Source organism: Megascapheus bottae, chromosome 1, assembly GCF_031878675.1.
Source record: "Megascapheus bottae isolate mThoBot1 chromosome 1, mThoBot2.hap1, whole genome shotgun sequence".
NCBI classification, from domain to species: Eukaryota; Metazoa; Chordata; class Mammalia; order Rodentia; family Geomyidae; genus Megascapheus; species Megascapheus bottae.
This window is the reverse complement of record NC_143509.1, coordinates 3,367,628-3,387,056: the sequence shown is the minus strand read 5'-3', so window position 1 is coordinate 3,387,056 and position 19,429 is coordinate 3,367,628. Positions and strand designations below refer to the sequence as shown.

At 53.5% G+C, this 19,429-nt stretch overlaps 1 protein-coding gene across 13 annotated transcripts in view; it reads left to right on the top strand.

The window, feature by feature from the left end:
- The first annotated feature begins 1,227 nt into the window (after window positions 1-1,227).
- Window positions 1,228-19,429, top strand: part of Dnm2 (dynamin 2) — a 60,738-nt gene continuing 42,536 nt past the window's right edge. For 10 of the 13 annotated variants that reach the window (XM_090336617.1, XM_090336607.1, XM_090336600.1 and 7 more), the window contains exon 1: window positions 1,229-1,623. In XM_090336617.1, coding sequence (XP_090192743.1) covers window positions 1,463-1,623 — 161 coding nt within the window. In that variant the 5' untranslated portion in view covers window positions 1,229-1,462. Of the gene's footprint in view, window positions 1,624-19,429 lie in introns of all 13 variants that reach the window. The other 3 variants (XM_090336576.1, XM_090336523.1, XM_090336522.1) reach the window with 1 other exon arrangement.

Here is a 19,429-nt window from a genome sequence, read left to right as displayed (position 1 = left end):
CTTGACCACTGGGCCACATCCTTGGCTCAAGGCCTAACTACTTCTTCTTCTTGCTAGTCCTGGGGGTCTGAGCACTGTCTTTGGGCTTTCCTCAAGGCTAGTGCTTTACCAACTGGAGCCACAGCATCACTTCCAGCTTTTTTATATATGGTGCAGAAGAATCAAACCCGGGTCTTCATGCATGCTAGACAAGCATTCTAACACAAGGCCAAATTCCCAGCCCCTTATTATTACTATTTGTTGGTCGTGGGGCTTGACCTCAGGGCCTGAGCACCGTCCTTGGGCTTTTCTCAAGGCTAGCACTCTGCCACTTGAGCCACAGCATCACTTGCGGCTTTTCTATAGATGTGGTTCGAAGGAATTGAACCCCGGTCTTTGTGCATGCACTCTATTACTAGGTCAGGCTCCCGTCCCTCCTCCCCCAAGGTTCAACTCCTGTCCCTAGGACACACCGTGTTGCTTGACTCAACTTCAGAGGGTCTTTGGACTGACTCTGCTTTCAGAGGCAGGGATTAAGGTGCAGGCAGGGAATTAAGATGCATTCTGGGATTGGGAGTTTCTATAGAAACCAAAAACTCACGAGTGACAATCACCAGGTCCCACCACGAGGTGTCGCCTTGCGGCGAGCCTGGTGGTCTTAACCTGTACTTCAGGAGACTACCATACCACACTCACCAGTCACAATGGGAGTTTCTTCAGAAGACAGTAACGTACTACAATCACCAGTCAGAACGAGAGTCCCTTTGACTGACAGATACAGTTCTCAATCAGAGTCAAGATTGGAATGTGGAAGCTCAGCCTCTTTTGTCTTATTGGCTGTCGAAGCAAAATGACATGTATCTGGACCAATAGAAAAATTTTAGGGAACTAGGTAGCGTCAAGTAACAAACCAGAGTTTGAGGATCGATCTCTAAAATCATTGGCTCTATTTCAGACTGGCGGTTATTTCTACCAATAAACGCATGGAACTCCCTAGTGGGCGGAGCCACCATGTCTTTTCCTGAAACACCGCCTCCCTGGCCTTGACAACTCGGTTTCCATTCCTACTGGCTACCCCAGAAGAGTGACAGTTCTATCCTCCAATGAGATCGTGAGACGGTCCCTCGGAGGAAGGCTTATTCAGCTGCAGCCAATGCTTCGCTTTCATTGGCTCACACGGATGAGTGGCAGTAGTATAGACCAATTCACGGTGGTTTTGGGGCGCAGCCAATCCGCCCCTCGGGGCCGGGGCGGGGAGGTCGCTCCGGTCGGGTGTCTCCTGAGAACCGGATGAGGCGGATGAGGCGGCGACCGTGAGGCCGAGCCGGGAGCGGGCGTCGTCGCGCCGAGTCCCGGAGACGGGTTGAAGGTGGGAAGCAACGGCCACTGACGTCTCGGGAGCCGGGTCGTTGAGGAGAAAGTCGGGGAAGGTTAGGACCGGCCGGGAGCGCCGGGCGCTCGGGGGGGCCGGACCGCCGGCGCCATGGGCAACCGCGGGATGGAAGAGCTGATCCCGCTAGTCAACAAGCTGCAGGACGCCTTCAGCTCCATCGGCCAGAGCTGCCACCTGGACCTGCCGCAGATCGCCGTGGTGGGCGGCCAGAGCGCCGGCAAGAGCTCGGTGCTCGAGAACTTCGTGGGCCGGTGAGCGCGGGCGGCGGCGGCGGCGGCCTAGGGCGCGGAGGGCGGGCGGCCTGCGCGGACGGCGTCACCGCGGCGGCGCGGGCGGGCGGGCGGGCGCCGGGGCCGGGCACCGGGGAGGCGGGCCCTGCCCGGCGGGGGGCGGCGACCCGGGGGGTCGCGCCGGACACCGGGTCCCCGCGTTCAGGACTGACGAGATCTGTGTCGTTGTTATGGTTTCTCCCCTCCCCGTCCCCCCCACTCCCTCTCGGGAGTCAGGGTGAGATCGGCTGTGCCCGCGTTTCGGGGGGAACCCTTGGATCTCTGCATGGCGGCTCGTGGATCTCCCCCGCTCCCTTCCCCAGCCCCACCCTCGCGCCGTTCTTGCTTGGTTTTCCTACGGATACCATTTGGCTGTCCATCTGTCCAGAGCCGCTCGGAACCGTCCCCCGCTGCCTCCGGCTGGCTGTCCCCGAGTGACCTCTGTCTGCGGTCGGGTCGTCCATCTGTGCCCCCTTACAGACTTTCTAGAGCTTGGAGGGGTGTGTGTTGGGGGGGGGGTTGTCCTTGTATCTGATGGCCCTTCGCTGGCCTCCGCTGTCAGACTGGCTGGCCTTCAGGGGCCAAGAGGGGAGAGAATCTCACTCGTCTGGATTTCCTAGGCTGTCTTCTCACTGTCCTCCCTGTCCTCAAAGCTGGCTCCTTTTCTTACAGAGTGAATCCACCCTTAGTGTCTGCCCGTCTCTCTACTGGCAGTCTCTGGCTCTGTCTCAGCTCTCTTCTGGTCATTCCTGACCAAAGAATGGAGGGAGAGAAAAGAACTCTGAGAGTAAGCTCAGCGAGAACTCACTCCTGACTCCTATCACACCATCCCAGGGTCTCTGTGATCAACTGGAGCTGGTACATGGGCCTCTTGCCTGGTCGGGCCTGGGTACCAAGAGCTGGGGTTCAGCACTCATTCTGTTGGGCATCTGAGAAGCCTTGCTTGGTCCCCAGGCGTCTAGCAGGCAAACGCTGCTTCTCCAGGGCTGTTCCTGGGATTCAGGAAGTGGATGAATGAGCCCTGTCCGGGTTGGTTCACCCCTCGCCCTTCCCCCTTACTGCCTGCCTTTCCCTCCCTCCTGGGCGGGCTTCTCTGTTCCAGGAAGTCTTGCAGTTTGTGTTGGTGTGCCGGCCAAGTGATAACACCCCATTGCCTGAGCCATGGTTTCTCTTGGTAGTTATTGGTTGTGAGGTGACATTCACACTGCAGCCGCAGTCAGCTATTTCTTGTGGGTGGCACCATTAGCCTGGGCATCCAACCTTGCTCCGGCCTTCCCACAGCCCTGGGGTTTTTCCTCCACCTCTTTTCTGTGCCAGCCACACTGCCTTGTATTTACTGGGGCAGAAAGGTGCAGGAGGAAGGCAGCTGGGCCTGGCTGCACAACTGCTTTCCCTCCTGGGCATGCTTGCCCCGTGGGCATCGCACAACTCTTGTGTTTCATTTGCCTGTGTTCTTGTACTGGTTCTTTGGTTGTCCAAACCTCCACATCCAGTGATGGCCCTGAACAAGAATGGAGAAAGGCTACAACGACGCTGTGCATCGTCCCCCCCAGTGGCACTGTGGCTCAGAGTCATAGAGTGTGAGCTTTGAGAGAAGAAGTGCAGAGACAGTGGCCAGGCCCTGTGATCAAGCACCAAGACTAGCAAAAATTAAAAAAGAAGTGCTCCCTTGCGTTTGGCAGAGAAGTGTATGTCTGTAGTCCCTGCTACTCAGGAAGCAGAGGCACAGAGATCTCTTGAGCCCTTGGGCTAAGCCAGGAGAAGAGCCACAAGCAACCCCAAGCAAGTACCACTCCATAAGTTCACACACACAAATTGCTTTAAAAAAAATAATGTTTTCTTGGGGCCAGGAGTTTGGCCTAGAGGTTAAAGTGCTTGCCTAGCATGCATGAAGACCCGGGTTCGATTCCTCGGTACCACATACATAGAAAAAAGCCGGAAGTGGTGCAGAGGCTCAAGTGGTAGAGCTCTAGCCTTGAGAAAGTCCAAGGACAGTGCTCAGGCCCCGAGCTCAAGACCAGGACTGGCAAAAAAAAAAAAAAAAAAAGTTTTCTTTGACTTACACCCGTAATCCTAGCTATTTAAGAGGCTGAGATCCTTGGTTTTTCTCAAGGTTAGTGCTCTATCACTTGAGCTACACCACTTCCAGCTTTTTTCTATATATTTGTAGAATCAAACCCGGGTCTTCATGCATGCAGGGCAAGCACTCTACCACTAGACCAAACTCCTAGCCCAGTCCTTGAAACTTTTATCTCCAATAAATGACTCAGAAAAGCCAAGGGGGTACTGAGGTTCAAGTGGTAGAGTGCTGGCCTGGAGCAAAAGAAGCACAGGGACAGTGTCCAGGCCCTGAGTTCAAGCACCTGGACTGGCAAAAAACAAACAAAAACCAAAAAGCCTGTTCTTTGAGAAAAGCTTAAGTTTTTTTTTTTTTTAATTTCTTAATTTAATCGAATGCAGGTGAAACCTCAGACAAGCCTCACTTCCTTTTTCCTTTTCATTATGTAGTCCAGGCAGGCATCGAACCCCAGATCCTCCTTGGGTCTCTGGAGTGGTGGGGTTACAGCTGGGCACTGCTGTGCCTAGCTGGGCCTTGGAATTCCACTTTCTGGTTCCTTCTGAGCATTTGGCCAAACGGAGCCAGCGCTGAGAACCTTGCTTCCTTCCTCAACAATATACACAGAAGGCAGCTTAATGGCTTGGAGGGTGTGTGTCATGGGCCTGGGGACAGGCCAGGCGCCTGAGGGCTCTTGGCTTTCATTGCCTCTTCCTTGTGGATTATCTTTCTTTTTTCTTTTTTTAATTGTGAGGATTGAACTTGGCCTGGGTGCTGTCCCTCGGCTCTTTGGCTCACGGCTGGTGCTCTACCACTTGAGCCACGGCGCCACTTCTGATTTTTGGTGTTTAACCGGAGATAAGAGTCTCATGGACTTTTGTGCCTGGGCTGGCTTTGAACCATGATCCTCGGATCTCAGCCTCCTGAGTAGCTAGGATTACAGGTGTGAGCCACCACACCCACACCCACCTTCCTTGTGGATTTTCTTTTTTCTTTCTCTCTCTCTCTCTCTTTTTTTTTGGTCGTTGTTTGTGGGACTTCAACTCTGGGCCTGGGTATTGTCCCTGAGCTTTTCAACTCAAGGGGTGACTGCCCTACCCCTTGAACCACAGTGTCATTTCCTTGTGGATTTTCTTTCTTTCTTTCTTTCTTTTTTTTTTTTTTTTTGCCAATCCTGGTTCTTTTATTGTAATATATAGAGGGGTTACAGTTATATTCACCAGATAGTAGGTGCATTACTTCTCACACATTGATACCCCTTCCCATGTTTTTGTCCCCATTTCCCTCCTCCCACCCCCTCCCAGTCCCAGTTCTTAAACTCAGGGTCTGAGCGTGGTCCTTGGGCTTTCTCAAGGAGAGAACTCTACCACTTGAGCCACAGCACCATTTCCAGCTTTTTCTATGTATGTGGTACTGAGGAATCAAACCTAGGTCTTCATGCATGCTAGGCAAGCACTCTACCACTAAGCCAATCTGGTCTTCTCATCGATTTTCTAAGAATGCTAGTCCAAAAGGAAAGGGGCCTATTAAAAATCCAGATTCCATATCATTGGAAACTTGGCTGTCCTGTGTTTGGTCGGCTGACTTTTGGGGCAGTAATCTTGGCGAAATAGCTCAGTGGCTTCTCACGTGCAAGGTTCCAATCAAGAAGTGGGAGTAGGGGCTAGGCGAGGTGGCTCACGCCTGTCATCCTAGCTACTCAGGAGGCTCCATCTGAGGATCAAGGTTCAAAGCCAGCCCAGGCACAAAAGGACCTGAGACTTATTTGCAATTAACCTCTAGGAAATGGGAAGTGGGGTTTGGCTCAAGGGTGGGGTGGTAGCCTTGAGCTGAAGAGCTCAGGGACAGCGCCCAGGCCGAGTTCAAGCCCCATGACCCACCAAAAAAAAAAAAAAAGTGGGATTGGGGGCTGGGAGTGTGGCCTAATGGTAGAGTGCTTGCCTGGCATGCATGAAGATCCGGGTTCGATTCCTCACTACCACATACATAGAAATGGTGCTGTGGCTAGCCTTGAGAAAAGCCCAGGGACAGTGTTCAGACCCTGAGTTCAAGAACTAGGAGGGGAAGAGAGAGGGGGAGGGAGATAGGAAGGCAGGATGACTGAGGATTGAGGACAGCTTAGACTGCACAAGAGGTTCTATGTCAACCCCTCACTTCCACCTCCCAGAAAAGAAAAAAAAAAGCAATTTCTGCTAGCTCGGTTTAACTTTGAGGTCATGTGCTAAGAGAAATGAGTCAGAAAGGACAAACAAACCCAGAGCCAGTGGCTCAGGCCTGTAATCCATGCTGCTCTGGAGACTGAGATCTAAGGATCTGAGGAAGCCAGTCAGCTCTGGAAGGAAAGTCTGAGGGACTCATCTCCAGTGAGCCACACAGAGCCAGAAATGGAGCTGTGGGCTCAAGTGGTAGAGGGCTAGCCTTGCACAAAAAAGCTCAAGGACAGCGCCCAGGTTCTGAGTTCAAGCCTCAGGACTGGATGAGTTAATGGTTCACTGACCCGTTCCCTAGCTCTACTAGATCATCAGAATGTCCTGCCTGCTCTGGAAGCCTTGGAGTTTGAGACTCCTGGCTTGTTGTCCTTGAGTCAGCAGAGACACCTTTAGAGACACTTTAGTGCTTCACTTCCTCTGATCTCTGTCCTTTTGCCCTAGGCTAGCCCCCCTGGGGAGTAGGGGCCGAGGAGTGCTTTCTTACTGCCTTTGTGCCTGTGGAGTTCAGGTTCCTGCTTGGACACCTTTTAGGTTGGGCTTGGCTATGTGAGCAACTTACCCTTTTGTGCCTCAGTTTCCCAAAGAGGAAGATACCCGAACCCCTGCCTAGGGATGTCAGGCTTTGAACTGGAAAAGGAGAAAAGTGGTGGGAGATGATAGGAGTTACAGAAAAGAAAGGCTAAAGGAGAAATCAGAGACAGAGAGGGGGAGAGGGAGAGAGTTTATGTATGTGCGTGCGCACGCACACACATGTAAGTTTATTTCTTTCTCCTCGTACTGAGGTTTAAACTTAAGGCCTTGATCTTAGCTTTCTTGCTCACAGCTGGTGCGCTACCACTTGAGCCAGACCTCCAGTCTGACATTTTGCTGATTATTTTGGAGACTCATGGGCTGGCTTGAACTGAGATCCTCTGGAGTAGCTAGGATTACCGGGGTGAGTCCTCAGAGCTCAGCTGTAGTACATCTTCAACTGGGAAGTCAGATGACATTTCACATTGGAGCAGAGACTTGAAAAAGGCCAGAAGAAGACTGGGGAGAGCAATCCTGGCTTGAGGAATAGCCTGTGCAAAGGTCCTGTGGGGAGAAAAGGAGGTCCCGGAGGAGTTGGAGTAGGGCTTAGCGCTGGCGTCCCTCAGCCTTGGGGGCCAGGAAGGGATCTGAACCAGGAGAAAACAATCCAGGGCACCTCTGTCTTTCCGGACCTACTCCAGGCATCTGAGCATGCCCTCCTGGTGGGCAGCTTAGCCCTGACTTCCTCAGAGGGCAGATTCTGTACACCGGTAGGGGCCATGTGCCATTCCTCCAAGGACGAATGCATCCTCAGCTGTACTGACGTTGGCTGGCGGTGGGGAAGCGCCTTGGCAGGGCCATGTCGAGTGGGCGTGAGCCACTGAGCCTCCTAAAAGCTGGCGTGTCCCCGGTGGATCTTGGGTGTTGAGACCACTTTGGAAATGATGTGCTTGGTTTCTGCTGGCTTTCCTTTTGGGCAAAATCAAATCAAATCACATCGTCTAGAGTACAAAGATTGTTTGTAGGTGTCCAGGGATGTGGCTGGTTCCATATTGTCACATCCCAAATGAATGGCCTTGCTTGACTGGGCCTCAGTGTCCCTGGCTGGGAAATGAGCTCACAATAGTTTCTGTTCCCACTTAGCCATCAGAAAGTTGGGAAGTGGAGTTATGGCTCAAGTGGTAGAGCACCAGCCTTGAGCAAAGCAATAGAAACTCAGAGCTAGTGCCCAGACCCCAAGTTCAAGTCCCAGGATGGACATACACACAAAATAACGAGAGACTTTACCTGAAAAATAATAAAAGCGTGAAGGGCTGGTTGGTGCGGGTCAAGTAGTAGAGCACCTGCCTAGCAAGTGTGAGGCCCTGAGTTCAAATCCTAATTCTACTCCCTTCCTCTCTCCTCACACGTGGGAGGCGGAGAGCAAACAAGCCAGGTCATGGAGGTTCTCTCCTTTGGTGGTTTTGGCTTGGTGTGGTTTTGGATTGGGTTTGTAAGGTGAAGTAGAAATAGTATGATTTAAGGCTAGGCTGTCCAGGTGAGTTTTGGGGGTGCCATTGCTCTGAAGACACTGACTCTCAATAGTTCCTGAAATTGAAACCCCACTGTGAGCTCTCTGGATCCCTGCAGTGAGGCGAGGCAATGGCCTAGCAGGTGATTCTAAATGTAAAGAGTTTGGGATAAGGAGCTGGGCCCCGGAATGGAACCCCATTCCTTCATTTGCATTTGGCCCTAAGCCACCCCTGCCAAGCTTTTGCCCGATTTGAATGAAAATGCTGAAATTATAGGCTCCTCAACAGCTGGACAAAATGGGTGCATCCACTAAGCCGTCGTTTACTGGGGCAAAGCCAAGTGCATGCTGTAATTAGGCCCTTTATTGTGTCAAAGCTTTGAGAAAAAACGCAGGCAATAATGAGGTACTTACAGGGCATTAGCTGCAAGCCTGAATGAAAGGAAGAAAAGTTGCCCGCCTCCCAAACAAGATGGCTCACGAGAGAAAGGACTCCCCCTTCGTGGTGCGTTTGGGGGTTCTCTACTGGGGGAGTCGCCATCAGCGGGAAGGGGGAGGGGTGGAGAGCTTTTTTAAAATGTTTTGTCCTGCTGTGTTTCCGGGACAGGTGGGGTGGGCAGGGGTGGGCCTGGCTGTGTGGAATGGAGCCAAGTGGTAGACATGGCACTCAAGGACAAGTGCCAAAACCCACGGGTGGGACTGGGTTTTTTGTTGTTGTTGTTGTTTGTGCCAGTCTTCGTGCATGCTAGGCAAGCACTCTTCCACTAGCCAAACTCCCGGCCCACAACTCTTGTTTTCTTGGGCGGGTCCTGGGCCTTGAACTCAGAGCCTGGGCGCTGTCCCTAAGCTTTTTTTTTTTTTTTTTTTTTTTTTTGCCAGTCCTGGGCTGGGGCTCAGGGCCTGAGTATGGTCCCTGGATTTTCTCAAGGCTAGAGCTCTACCACTTGAGCCTCAGCACCACTTCTGGCTTTTTGTTATGTATGTGGTACTGAGGAATCGAACCTGGGTCTTCATGCATGCTAGGCAAGCACTTTAACCACTAGGCCAAACTCCCTCCCGGCCCTGTCCCTGAGCTTTTTGCACAGCTCCACTTGCGGCTTTCTGTGGTTGATTGTAGATCTTCGATCCTCAAATCTCAGCCTCCCGTGTAGCTAGAATGACAGGCATAGCCACCAGTGGCTGGCCATGGAACAACTTTGTGGTTTTGTTTTTTTCTTTTTGTTGAAGTGGGGCTGTGGTAGGGAGGTAGCCTTGAGTCGAAGAGCTCGGGGACAATACCCAGGCCCAGAGTTCAAGCCCCACAACCCACCAAGAAAAAAAAAAAGAGCCAGTTTTCCACCTTGTGGTAGTTGCCTCACACCTGTAATCCTGGCTACTTAGTAGGCTGAGATCTAGGGATCGCAGTTCGAAGCCAGACCAGGCAAGAAAGCTCAGGGACAGCACCCACGCCTTGAAATTTAAGCCCCAGGACCAGCATGGACAGACAGACAGACACACACACACACACACACACATACACACACACACACACAGAGGCAGCATTCATGAGAGATTTTTCTGTGTTGCTACATTGTAGCAATAGCTCAGAGCAAAAGGCAGGATGGGTCCCAGGCCGCCCCAGTGACAGGCAGTAGTGTCTTCTGCTTGCCATGTTCCCGCATTCCCAAGGAGAAAATAAGAGCAACTTGTGCACAGACCTGAGGTTTTGAGTGGGCAGGCTTGAACCCAGCACTTTGGCCTTCGTGGGTGGCCTCAGCCTAGACCCGCTGGCCCTTGCCTGGCCCCTGGCTTTGTCATCTTTTTCAACCTTCCCCCTGGGCTGGGAGCGTGCTTTGACATATTTCCTGTGCCAGGCCCCGAGGCGTTGTGTTTGTTTTTGTTGGGTGGTAGTGGGGTGAGGGTTATTAGCTGGGTGGCAGGTGTTGACATTTTGCTTGCTTCTCAAGTCTTTGGGACTTGAACCTCCACATCTGGCTCTTTCCCTGTTCATGATTGGTCATGGTTGGTCCCAAGATACCTTTGCCTGTGTTTCTGCCTGGTGGTGGTTGGCTGTTCCCATGGTAACCACAGTAGTGGGTTAAGAGGAGATACCAGGATTGAGCTGAGAGCCCAGGGTCTGCCTGAGGGATGGGCTGAAGAGTGTTTCTGCCCCGAGCTGTCTCCTGTGAGTCCTGCTTCCTGTATGGGGGCCCGTGGCTGTGGTAGGTGTGGGCACCATTGATTCTCTGGGTGGAGCCCACACTGTGGCTGGACTGCAGTGGCTCAGGCCTGCAATCTGAGCTGCTCAGGAGACTGAGACCTGAGGATCACAGTTCAGTGCCAGCCTGGGAAATGAAACTTCATGAGACTCTTCTCCAATTCACTACCAAAAAGCCAGAGCTGTGGCTCAGGTGGCAGAGCGCCAGCCTTGGTTGAAAAAACTGAGAACACCCTGGTTCCTGAGTTCAAGCCCCAGTACTGGTAACTCCTGCTCAAACCTCCAAAAGCAAAATTGATCAGGCATTGATTGTGGGTCAAAGGCCAGGACCCCAGGGACACCCTGGCACCCCTGAAAAAGAGCCACTTGTCCCCTGATGCATTTTCCCAGCCTCCTTTAGGGCTTGCCAGGCTGGCGGGTGAGCCATATGACAGAAACCAGTCGCAGCTGCCGGCCACCTGCCCGTGGTGGTACACCCTGGCACAGCCAGGCCAGCCCTAGAGGAAGCCCCCGAGGTGGACGGGGGGACACTGTCTCGTCTGTCCCGTCTGTGCTGGCCACGTGACTCCATCTTCCCTGTTCATAGACAGGGTCTTGCTGGAGGCTGGCACCTGGCCAGCCGCGTGCCCACGGAGTGCTGCCAGCGTGATGGACAGACAGGGCTTCCCTACAGTTCTGTGGTGTCTTGCAGTATAGCCCAGGCTGGCCTCGAACTCGCCACCATTCTGCCTGCTGAGTGCAGGGGTCACAGGCACATGTGCCCTGCCTAACAGTTGCATCTCTGCCTTTAGAGCTGCTCTTTCCTATATGGCCGGCTGTGGAGTGCAGGGACCCAGAAATGAAGCCTGCCGTGAGCACCCCCAGCTGTGGCAACGATCCATGGTTGGTGTGTCTTCTTGTGTTACAACATGAAGTTCCCCCAACCTGGCAGAAGCCAGACACACTCAAGCCCAACTACCAGCTATCTGTGTGTGTATGTACATGTTTCTGTACGTGTGCATACACACACGCATGCATGCCCATCCCAGGATCTGAACTCAGGGCTGAGCAATGTTCCTGAGCTTTTTTTTTTATTAGAGAATTTATTAACGTTGATTTTTTCATCATATTTTAAATGACAAGTTTAACAAACATGTGTTCAAGGAGGGAATCTCTATTTACAATCACTGGGTCCTGAGGTTTTTCTTTTTGCTTAAGTCTTGTGCTTTACCACTTGAGCCACACTTACACTTCTGGCTTTTCGCTGGTTACTTGGAGAGAATTTCACGGACCTTCCTGCCCTGGCTGCTTGTGTAAATCCTCAGATTTCAGCCTCCTGAGTAGCTAGGATTCCAGGTGAAAGCCTCTGGCATCCAGGTGGAAACTCTTTAGTTTTTGGTCGGCTGTGGGGCTGGAACTCAGTGCCTTGGTGTTATCCCTGAGCTTTTTTGCTTAAGGCTAGTGTTCTACCATTTGAGCCAGCCACAGTGCCACTTCTCGTTTTCTAGTGGTTTATTGGACGTAAGTTTCATGGACATTAAGTAAAGCATTTTACTACTTAACTGAAAAAATTAATTGCTCTGGAAGGAAGCTCATGACGTAAGGGATTCTCAGCAGATTGTGTTCTTGTGCAGGCCTCCTTCCTCTTCCCTCTCCTCCCTTCTCCTCCCTTCTCCTCCCTCTCCCTGCTTTTCCTTCCCATCCTCCTCTTCCCTTCCCTTTCTTTTCTCCTTTTTCTTTCTTTCCTCCTGGGGTTTCAGGTGGACACCGCTGTGCCCAGCTCTTCTATTTTTCTGCGTCAGTGTGCCCTATCTACCCAATGCTGGTGTAACTATCAAGAGTTCCCACCCCTGGGCAACTCCACAGCCAGAGTCTGTGGACTGTCATCCCAGTGATTCAGGAGGCAGAGATCGGGAGAATGGCAGTGTGAAGCCAGCCGTAGCCAACAGGGAGAGCTCAGCTGTCAATCAGCAAGCCAGGTGTAGGGGTGTATGCCTGCTATTTCAGCTACATGGGGGTTAGGTCCACGATGGTCCACAACACCCTCTTCCAAAGAGTAGCTAATAGATCAGGTGGCTCGTGTCTGTAATTCCAGCTGCTTCAGGAGTGGAGATTAGAAAGGATCTGGATTCTAGGCTGGCCTGGGCAAAAAGTCACAAGACCCCTATCCCAACCAGTGAAAAGTTGGGTACAGTGATGTCACCTGTGGGAATTATAAAAGGCCAAGGTTTAAATACCAGACTCTACTTGAAAAATACCTAAAGCTAAAAGGCGGAGGGTGTGTCTCAAGTGGTAGAATGCCTATCTAGCAAGCTGGTAGCTGACTTGAAACTCCAGGACTGCAGGAGAAAAGAAGTAGGTGTGGGGAGTACTTGTGCCAGGTGTGTGTGTGTGTGTGTGTATCTGTCTGTCTGTCCTGTACTAGTCACAGCTCATCAGTTTTTCTCACCACATCCCCTTTCTGCTGCTGGATCTCTTGTGGCATTTCCTGGCCACGCCTCCTCCTCCCCACCCTCCAATCCAGGCAGTGCGCGCCTTGGCCACGCCTCCTCCCCACCCTCCAGCCCGGGCAGTGCGCGCCTTGGCCACGCCTCCTCCTCCTCCCCTCCAATCCAGGCAGTGCGCGCCTTGGCCACGCCTCCTCCCCACCCTCCAGCCCGGGCAGTGCGCGCCTTGGCCACGCCTCCTCAGCACCTTTGGTCCCGCTGTGCCGGTCTGGGCCTGCTCTTCCTGACCTTGGCATCAACAGAAAGTGTCTCACTTGGGGCTTATCTGCCGTTTTCTCACGGCTAGCCCGCGGCTGTCCGTTGGTGCAGAAGGTCACATTAGAGATGCTTCCCTTGTCTTCTGCCAGTCTGTCAAGAGTCCAGGTTGTCAATGTTGGTGGATTCATCACTGGCCTGGGAAACGGCTGTCCTGGACTTGGTGTCCGTCAGCTTTCTCCTGAGAGGCTACTGCTTCCTTCTTCGCATTTTCGGCTTTATAAGACTCCCTCCCTCCCTCCCCCCCTCCCTCCCCCCCTCCCTCCCTCCCCCCCTCCCTCCCCCCTCCTGGGACTCAACCTGAGTATCTGATCCATTCTCTCGTTGGCAGGTGTCCTATCACCTGAGCCACACCTGCAACCTCCTCACTTTCTCATTTTCTGGTACCTTTCTACTCAGCCTTTTTTCTTTTTCTTCTCTTTTTTTGCCAGTCCTGGGCTTGGGCTCAGGGCCTGAGCGCGTCCTTGGGCTTTCTCAAGGCTAGAGCTCTACCACTTGAGTCATAGCTCCCCTGCTGGCTTTTCTATGTATGTGGTACCGGGGAATCAAACCTAGGGCTTTGTGCATGCTAGGCAAGCACTCAGCACTAGGCCACACTCCCAGCCTATTCTCAGTCTTTAAACTGTATGAAATCTCTTAGTTGTTTTTCTGAACTGTTCTGGTCATTCTCGAGTTTATTATATATACATATATATGTATATATGTGTGTCTATATTATGTATGTTCACATTTATAATCCTAGCTACTCTGGAGACTGAGATCTGAATATCAAAGTTTGAAGTCAGCAGCCCTGTAGAAAAATCATCAGAAACTGGAAGTGGAGCTGTGGCTCAGGTTAGAGCATTAGCCTTGAGCCTGAGAGTTCAGGGATAGGCCCTAGGTCCTGAGTTCAAGTCCCAGGACCAGCACACAGACAAAACAATTGCCAGCCTCCCCGGACACAGTGGCTCATGCCTATAATCCTAGCTACTCAGGAGGCTGGGATCTGAGGATCGAGATTCAAAGCCAGCCCGGGCACTAAAGTCCATGAGACTCTTATGCCCAATTAATCACTAGAAAACCGGAAGTGGGGCTGTGGCTTAAGGGTAGGGAAGTAGCCTTGAGTTGAAGAGCTCAGGAACAGCGCCCAGGCCCAGAGTTCAAGTCCCACAACTGACAAAAAAAAATAAAAAGCCAGACTCTGTCCCACCTCGGGGCCTTGTCACATGCTGTTGCCTGTCTCTGGTCTGCTTTTCCCCTCATGTAGCTCTGCGGCTCACTCTGTCCATTTCTGCCCGCTCCTCTATTAGATGGGGCATGACAGCTGGTGGAGCCTTCCCCTTGGGTGTGCCCTGGTCTTGGCACGGGGCTGGCTGGAGGTGACCAGGAAGTCCAGCTCCCTCCCTGTGTCAACTTCCAGCCTGTCTCCACCTCAGCCACTGCTCACTCATCCAGCAAAGGGGTCACACCCCCACCCCGCTAGGGCCTGGGGGCTGCAGGTGAAGGTGTCACCCCTCCCCTGGGGACTGGAAGCTGGAGCTTAACATCCGCATGCTCACAGAGGTGGAGGGGCGGTGGGCAAGGGCACCCCTGCTGGTTGGCACACACTGGGGATGGGAGGGGGGAGGGAATCCTACACTTCTTGTTTTCCTTTGTCTTAAATGTCTTTTTGCCAGTCTTGGGGCTTGAACTCAGGCCCTGGCACTGTCCCTGAGCTTCGATTGCTCAAGGTTAGCACTCTACCTCTTGAACTGCAGCACCGCGTTTTCTGGGTAGGGGGTACTAAGGAGTAGAACCCAGGGTGCTTCCTGTATGCTGGACGAGCACTCTACCACTAGGCCACGGTCCCAGCCCCAGCTCCTCATTTTAAAGTGCTCCCTTCCGTGGGTTTAGTACCCTCACACGCTCAGTGTTCCCAGCAGACTGTCTGATTTCAGGTACTGTAATCTCTCCCAACCCCGTCTCCATGAAGCTGTCATGGGGACCAAGGCCTCTGCCAAGTGCTGATTCACTTCTGTCTCTGAATCCCCTCGCTTAGAATGTTGATTCTTCATGCTCTAACAAGTACCCTTGCTTCTTCCTTTCCCCCCTTCTCCCTCCCCTCTTCCCCCCTTCCTCTTGAACCCAGGGCCTCTCACTTAAGCTCTCTGCCACCAGAGCTCCTGCGTGCTGGGATTCCAGGCGCGGGCCGTCACACCTGTGCGTTCTTCCTTCTCATGGCCTCGTTATATTGTATGGCTCTGTGGTGTGGCCCAGCCATCTGTCCCTCCCTGGACCTCTCAGCTGTCATGCCCAGCTGTGTACAGAGTCGGCGAATGTTCGAGTCGTCCGTCCTGGGTGTTGAGTGCGAGCCTGGAAGTGGAGCTGCTTAGGGTTTTCCTCCACGCTCCCAGGAGCCTGTGGGACGTTCCGGCTTCTCCACATCCTTCCAGATTTGCCATTGGCTTTTCCTGGTTAGCCAGCTCCTGTGTGGAGTGGTTTTTATCTTGTTGTGGGGTTTTGCATTTCTTTTGTTTTTGGTGGGTCCTGGGGCTTGAACTCTGGGCCTGGACGCTGTCCCTGAGCTCTTCAGCTCAAGGCTACACCCCTGCCCCTTGAGCCACAGCGCCACTCCCCATTTTCTAGTGGTTCTTTGGAGATACGCGTCTCAGGGACTTCAGTGCCCAGGTTGGCTTTGAACTGCGATCTGACATCTCAGCCTCCTGAGTAGCTAGGATGACAGGCGCGAGCCACCATGCATGGCATTTTCTTTTTCTTTTGTGGTGCTCCTGGCACACACCTGCTAGGCAAGTGCTCCACCACGTAAGCCACATACCACACACACACACACACACACACACACACACACACACACACACACGCACACACAATTTCTCTCGTGGCTGGTGCTCCACCACCCAAGCCAAACCTCCATCCTAGTCTTTGTGCCGTTTAATTGCCTCTGCCTCCTGAATGCTGAGTGTTGCTTTCTGCCAGGGTCTGGCCTGTTCGTGTGTCCTGGAGAACGTGCTGAAGCACGTGCATGAGGCAGGAATGTGTTTTTGACTTGCTGGGCAGGGTGTGGGGTGCAACTCCGTGAGGTCTGGCTGGTTTATGGTGTTATTCCTGGGTCCCATTTCCTTATTGATCTTTCACGGGTGCTACTGAAAGCGACGTCTCCACTGGGCTGGGAGATCTCCCGTGATAGTGCTCTGAGTTCAATGCCTGGTACCCCCTGAAAAAAGGATTACCCCCCCCAAAAAAAGGAAGTAAAAGGAAAGGGAGAAGAGAAGGAAGGGTACAGTGGCTCACGCCTCATCCCAGCCACGCAGGAAGGAGGCTAAGATCTGAGGATGGCAGTTGGAAGCCAGCTTGGGCACGAGAGTCTGTGAGACTCTCTTCTCTAGCCAACCACCCCAAAATGGTTCAGGTTGTAGAGCACCAGCCTGGAGCACAAAAGCTCAGTGATAGAGTCCAGGCCTCGAGTTCAAACTCTAGACAGGTGCGTGTGCGCACACACACACACACACACACACACAGAATGGGCTGAGAGAAACAGCCAATTGAATAAAAGCAGCTGGAGACTTCTGTTCCTTGTTCCTCTCTCTGCCCCCCCACACCCCGCCCCCACAGCAAGCAGCAGGGGACAGCTAAGCCTCCCAGAATTCTTACCTGAACCCTGAGAGTGCAAAGGAAGTCTTAAGTTGTCAAAACACTTGAAGAATCTGCAGCAGCCATTCAAAGGCCCTGAGGCAGGGACATGTGGCTGCTTTTGGGGGGTGGAAAGGCTCTGCGGGAGCCCTCTGCAGTCCTGGAGGGTTTTGAGTGGAGGTCAAATGTGACTTTCTGCTCTCCATAGTTTAATTGTAGGGCGTACTATGTCTTTTGCACACTGTGAACTTTGCAAATCCTTCCCAAGTCTCCCCAGGGCAGGTGGTGTCATGGCCTTATCTGATAAGGAAACTGAGGCATGCAGGTGGCCTGATCTGGGAGATAGTCCTCCCTGGACCGGGCAGGACTTGAATTCCAGCTGGGCCTGAGCCAAGGTCACAGGCTGCCCCCAGCTGCTTCCTCACTGGCCCGGCGGGGGGGGAGGGGCAAGCAGGTGCCACTGGGTCTCTGCACCAAGGGCTGGACTGGCTGTGGCCACTGCTGGGTTCCTGCTGAGTTGCTGCCAGGCTGGGAATGTGGAGGCCCAACAGGTGCCAGCCTGAGCCTCAAGGCTCCTCATCTGAGACGGTGGCCTGGCTGGTCCTGTCCTTTCAGGGGCAGGGTCACCTGCTGAGAGCCTGGCCCTGGGCTCTGGAGAGAGCTAGGGTTGGACAGGAAGCAGGAGCTCTCCTTGTAGTGGAAGTGGTCGGGACAGATAGTTGAGCTGGGGGTCAGGCCCCTCCAGGAATACTGCAGGAAGGAGGAGGGGCTCAAGGCCAAGGGAGCAGCCTGTGCAAAGGTCCTGAGGTAGGATCAGTCATAGATGATGTGAGTGGGGAACATGGAGGAGAACAGAGTGAAGGAGAGAAAGCTGGGTGCCCGTGGCTCATACTTTTAATCATAGCTACTCAGGAGGCTGAGATCTGAGGGCTGAGGTTCAAAGCCGGCCCAGGCAGGAAGTCTGTGAGAGTTGTTTTTTTGGTTTTGTTTTCTGCCAGTCCTGGGGCTTGAACTCAGGGCCTGGGCGCTGTCCCTGAGCTGCTTTTGCGCAAGGCTAGGGCTCTATCCCTTGAGCCACAGGGCTACTTCCAGCTTTTTCTGTGTGATACTGAGGAATCGAACCCAGGATTTCATGCATGTTAGGCAAGCATTATTTCCGCAGCAGAGAAGCCATGAACCAATCAGTGTTTGCTGGCACCTGGCAGCTCTGTGAGGGGCAGCAGAGCATGGACAGTGGAGGCCAAGGGCCAGGCATGAAATGATGGCACTGGGACAGAGGGGAAGTCAGCAGAGTGGCCACTGGACAGGGTGGGGGCAGGGATGAGCGGTGCCTCGAGTGGATGCCCAGCGCGGGGCTGGCTGGGTACAGTGGAAGGCTGGCATCTGAAGTTGAGCTGGGGTTTGGGGATACTGGGGAGGGGGACAGGTGCCCCCCCCCCGGTGAATGACCTCACAAGTGTGGGGTGACGAGGAAGGGACCCCAGCCCAGGGCTCGCTGGCACCTGCCATATCTAGCTGTACAGGTGAAGGGTGGCCTGGCTTCTTCCTCCTGGGGCTCCTGGGTGGGCGTGGCTTCCTTCTGGCCCCGCCTCCCAGCCTCAAAGGGTTCCTAGGGAGGCCTTGCTCCCTGTTCAAAAGATAGTAAACAAACAACCTGGCTTTCTGACCTGCCCCGGGTGCCAGCTCCTCCTCACCCTTCCTCCCTGTCCCAGAGACATGGTCAGTGGACAACTCAGAGTCAAGCTGGGTGCCTGTAATCCTAGCTACACAAGATCCCAGTCCACGCAGGAAAGTCCTGAGATTCTTGTCTGTCAATGAACCACCAGAAAACCGGAAGTGGGGCTGTGGCTCAGTGATAAAGTGCTCAGGGACAGAGCCCAGGCCCTGAGTTCAAGCCCCATGACCAACAAAAAATAAGGCTATCTAGATCTCTGAGTCAAGCTCCACAGGGTGAAGCGATGGCACCCGCCCTGCACTGTGGACAGGGGACATCTTCCTCCTGGCAAGTGGCTGAGCTAATGTCCACAGAGGGTCAGAGACCCGCGGGGGGCCACACAGGACCCAGGGTCTCTGGCCCTCTGGTGTGTTCACTGAGCACCTACTCACTCCCAGATTCTGTTCCACATACATGTTGGCGGCCAGGTGCAGAGGCAGGAGGGGCAGGACCAAGCTGTGGCTGTGGCTGGCGAGGGCGCAGGGGGCAGGGGAGTGGGGGAGGGTTTCCTGGCATAGAGGATGGGCCTTGCAAAGCTCAGAGGACTTTGGGGAACGGGGAACTTGGGCTGAGCATGTGGCTTCTGTAAGAGAGACCCTGCTCGCTTTTAGAAAGACTGGGAAGGTGGCTAGAGTGCTTGCCTAGCATGCATGAAGACTTGGGTTCAATTCCTCAGTACCACATACACAGAAAAAGCTGGAAGTGGAGCTTTGGCTCAAATTGTAGAGCACTAGCCTCAAGTGAAAAGAAACTCAGGGACAGTGCCCAGGCCCTGAGCTCGACTCCCAGGACTAGCAAAAAAAAAAAAAAAAGATTATGGGCAAGGTTGCAGATGGGGTCCGTTACATTTAATTGAGCATCTACTGTGCCTTTCTACGCTTGGGACAGAGGGAGGACCCTGAGATGGACCCGCTGAACTGACCAAGGAACCCAGAGCAGAGACGCGAGGAAGCCAGGCACACAGCACAGAGGGGCTAAGCTGAGCCTGGAGGAACCAGCAGATGTGGTGTCCAGGACATGAGCCGGAGAGGGGGTGCGCAGGAGGAAGCTGGTGGCCTGTGGGGTGTGGCTGGGGTCATGGAGGAGGAAGCAGACCCAGCTTGAACATCACGTCCACTTCCAGCGAAGTGGGTCGTCCGTGTTCCCAGCAGGGCTGTGGAGAAGGCATTTCCAGAAGGCCCCTCCTCACAGAGCCCCTGGGAGATTTGGTAGCATATTTTGGGGGCCATCCAGGCCATGGG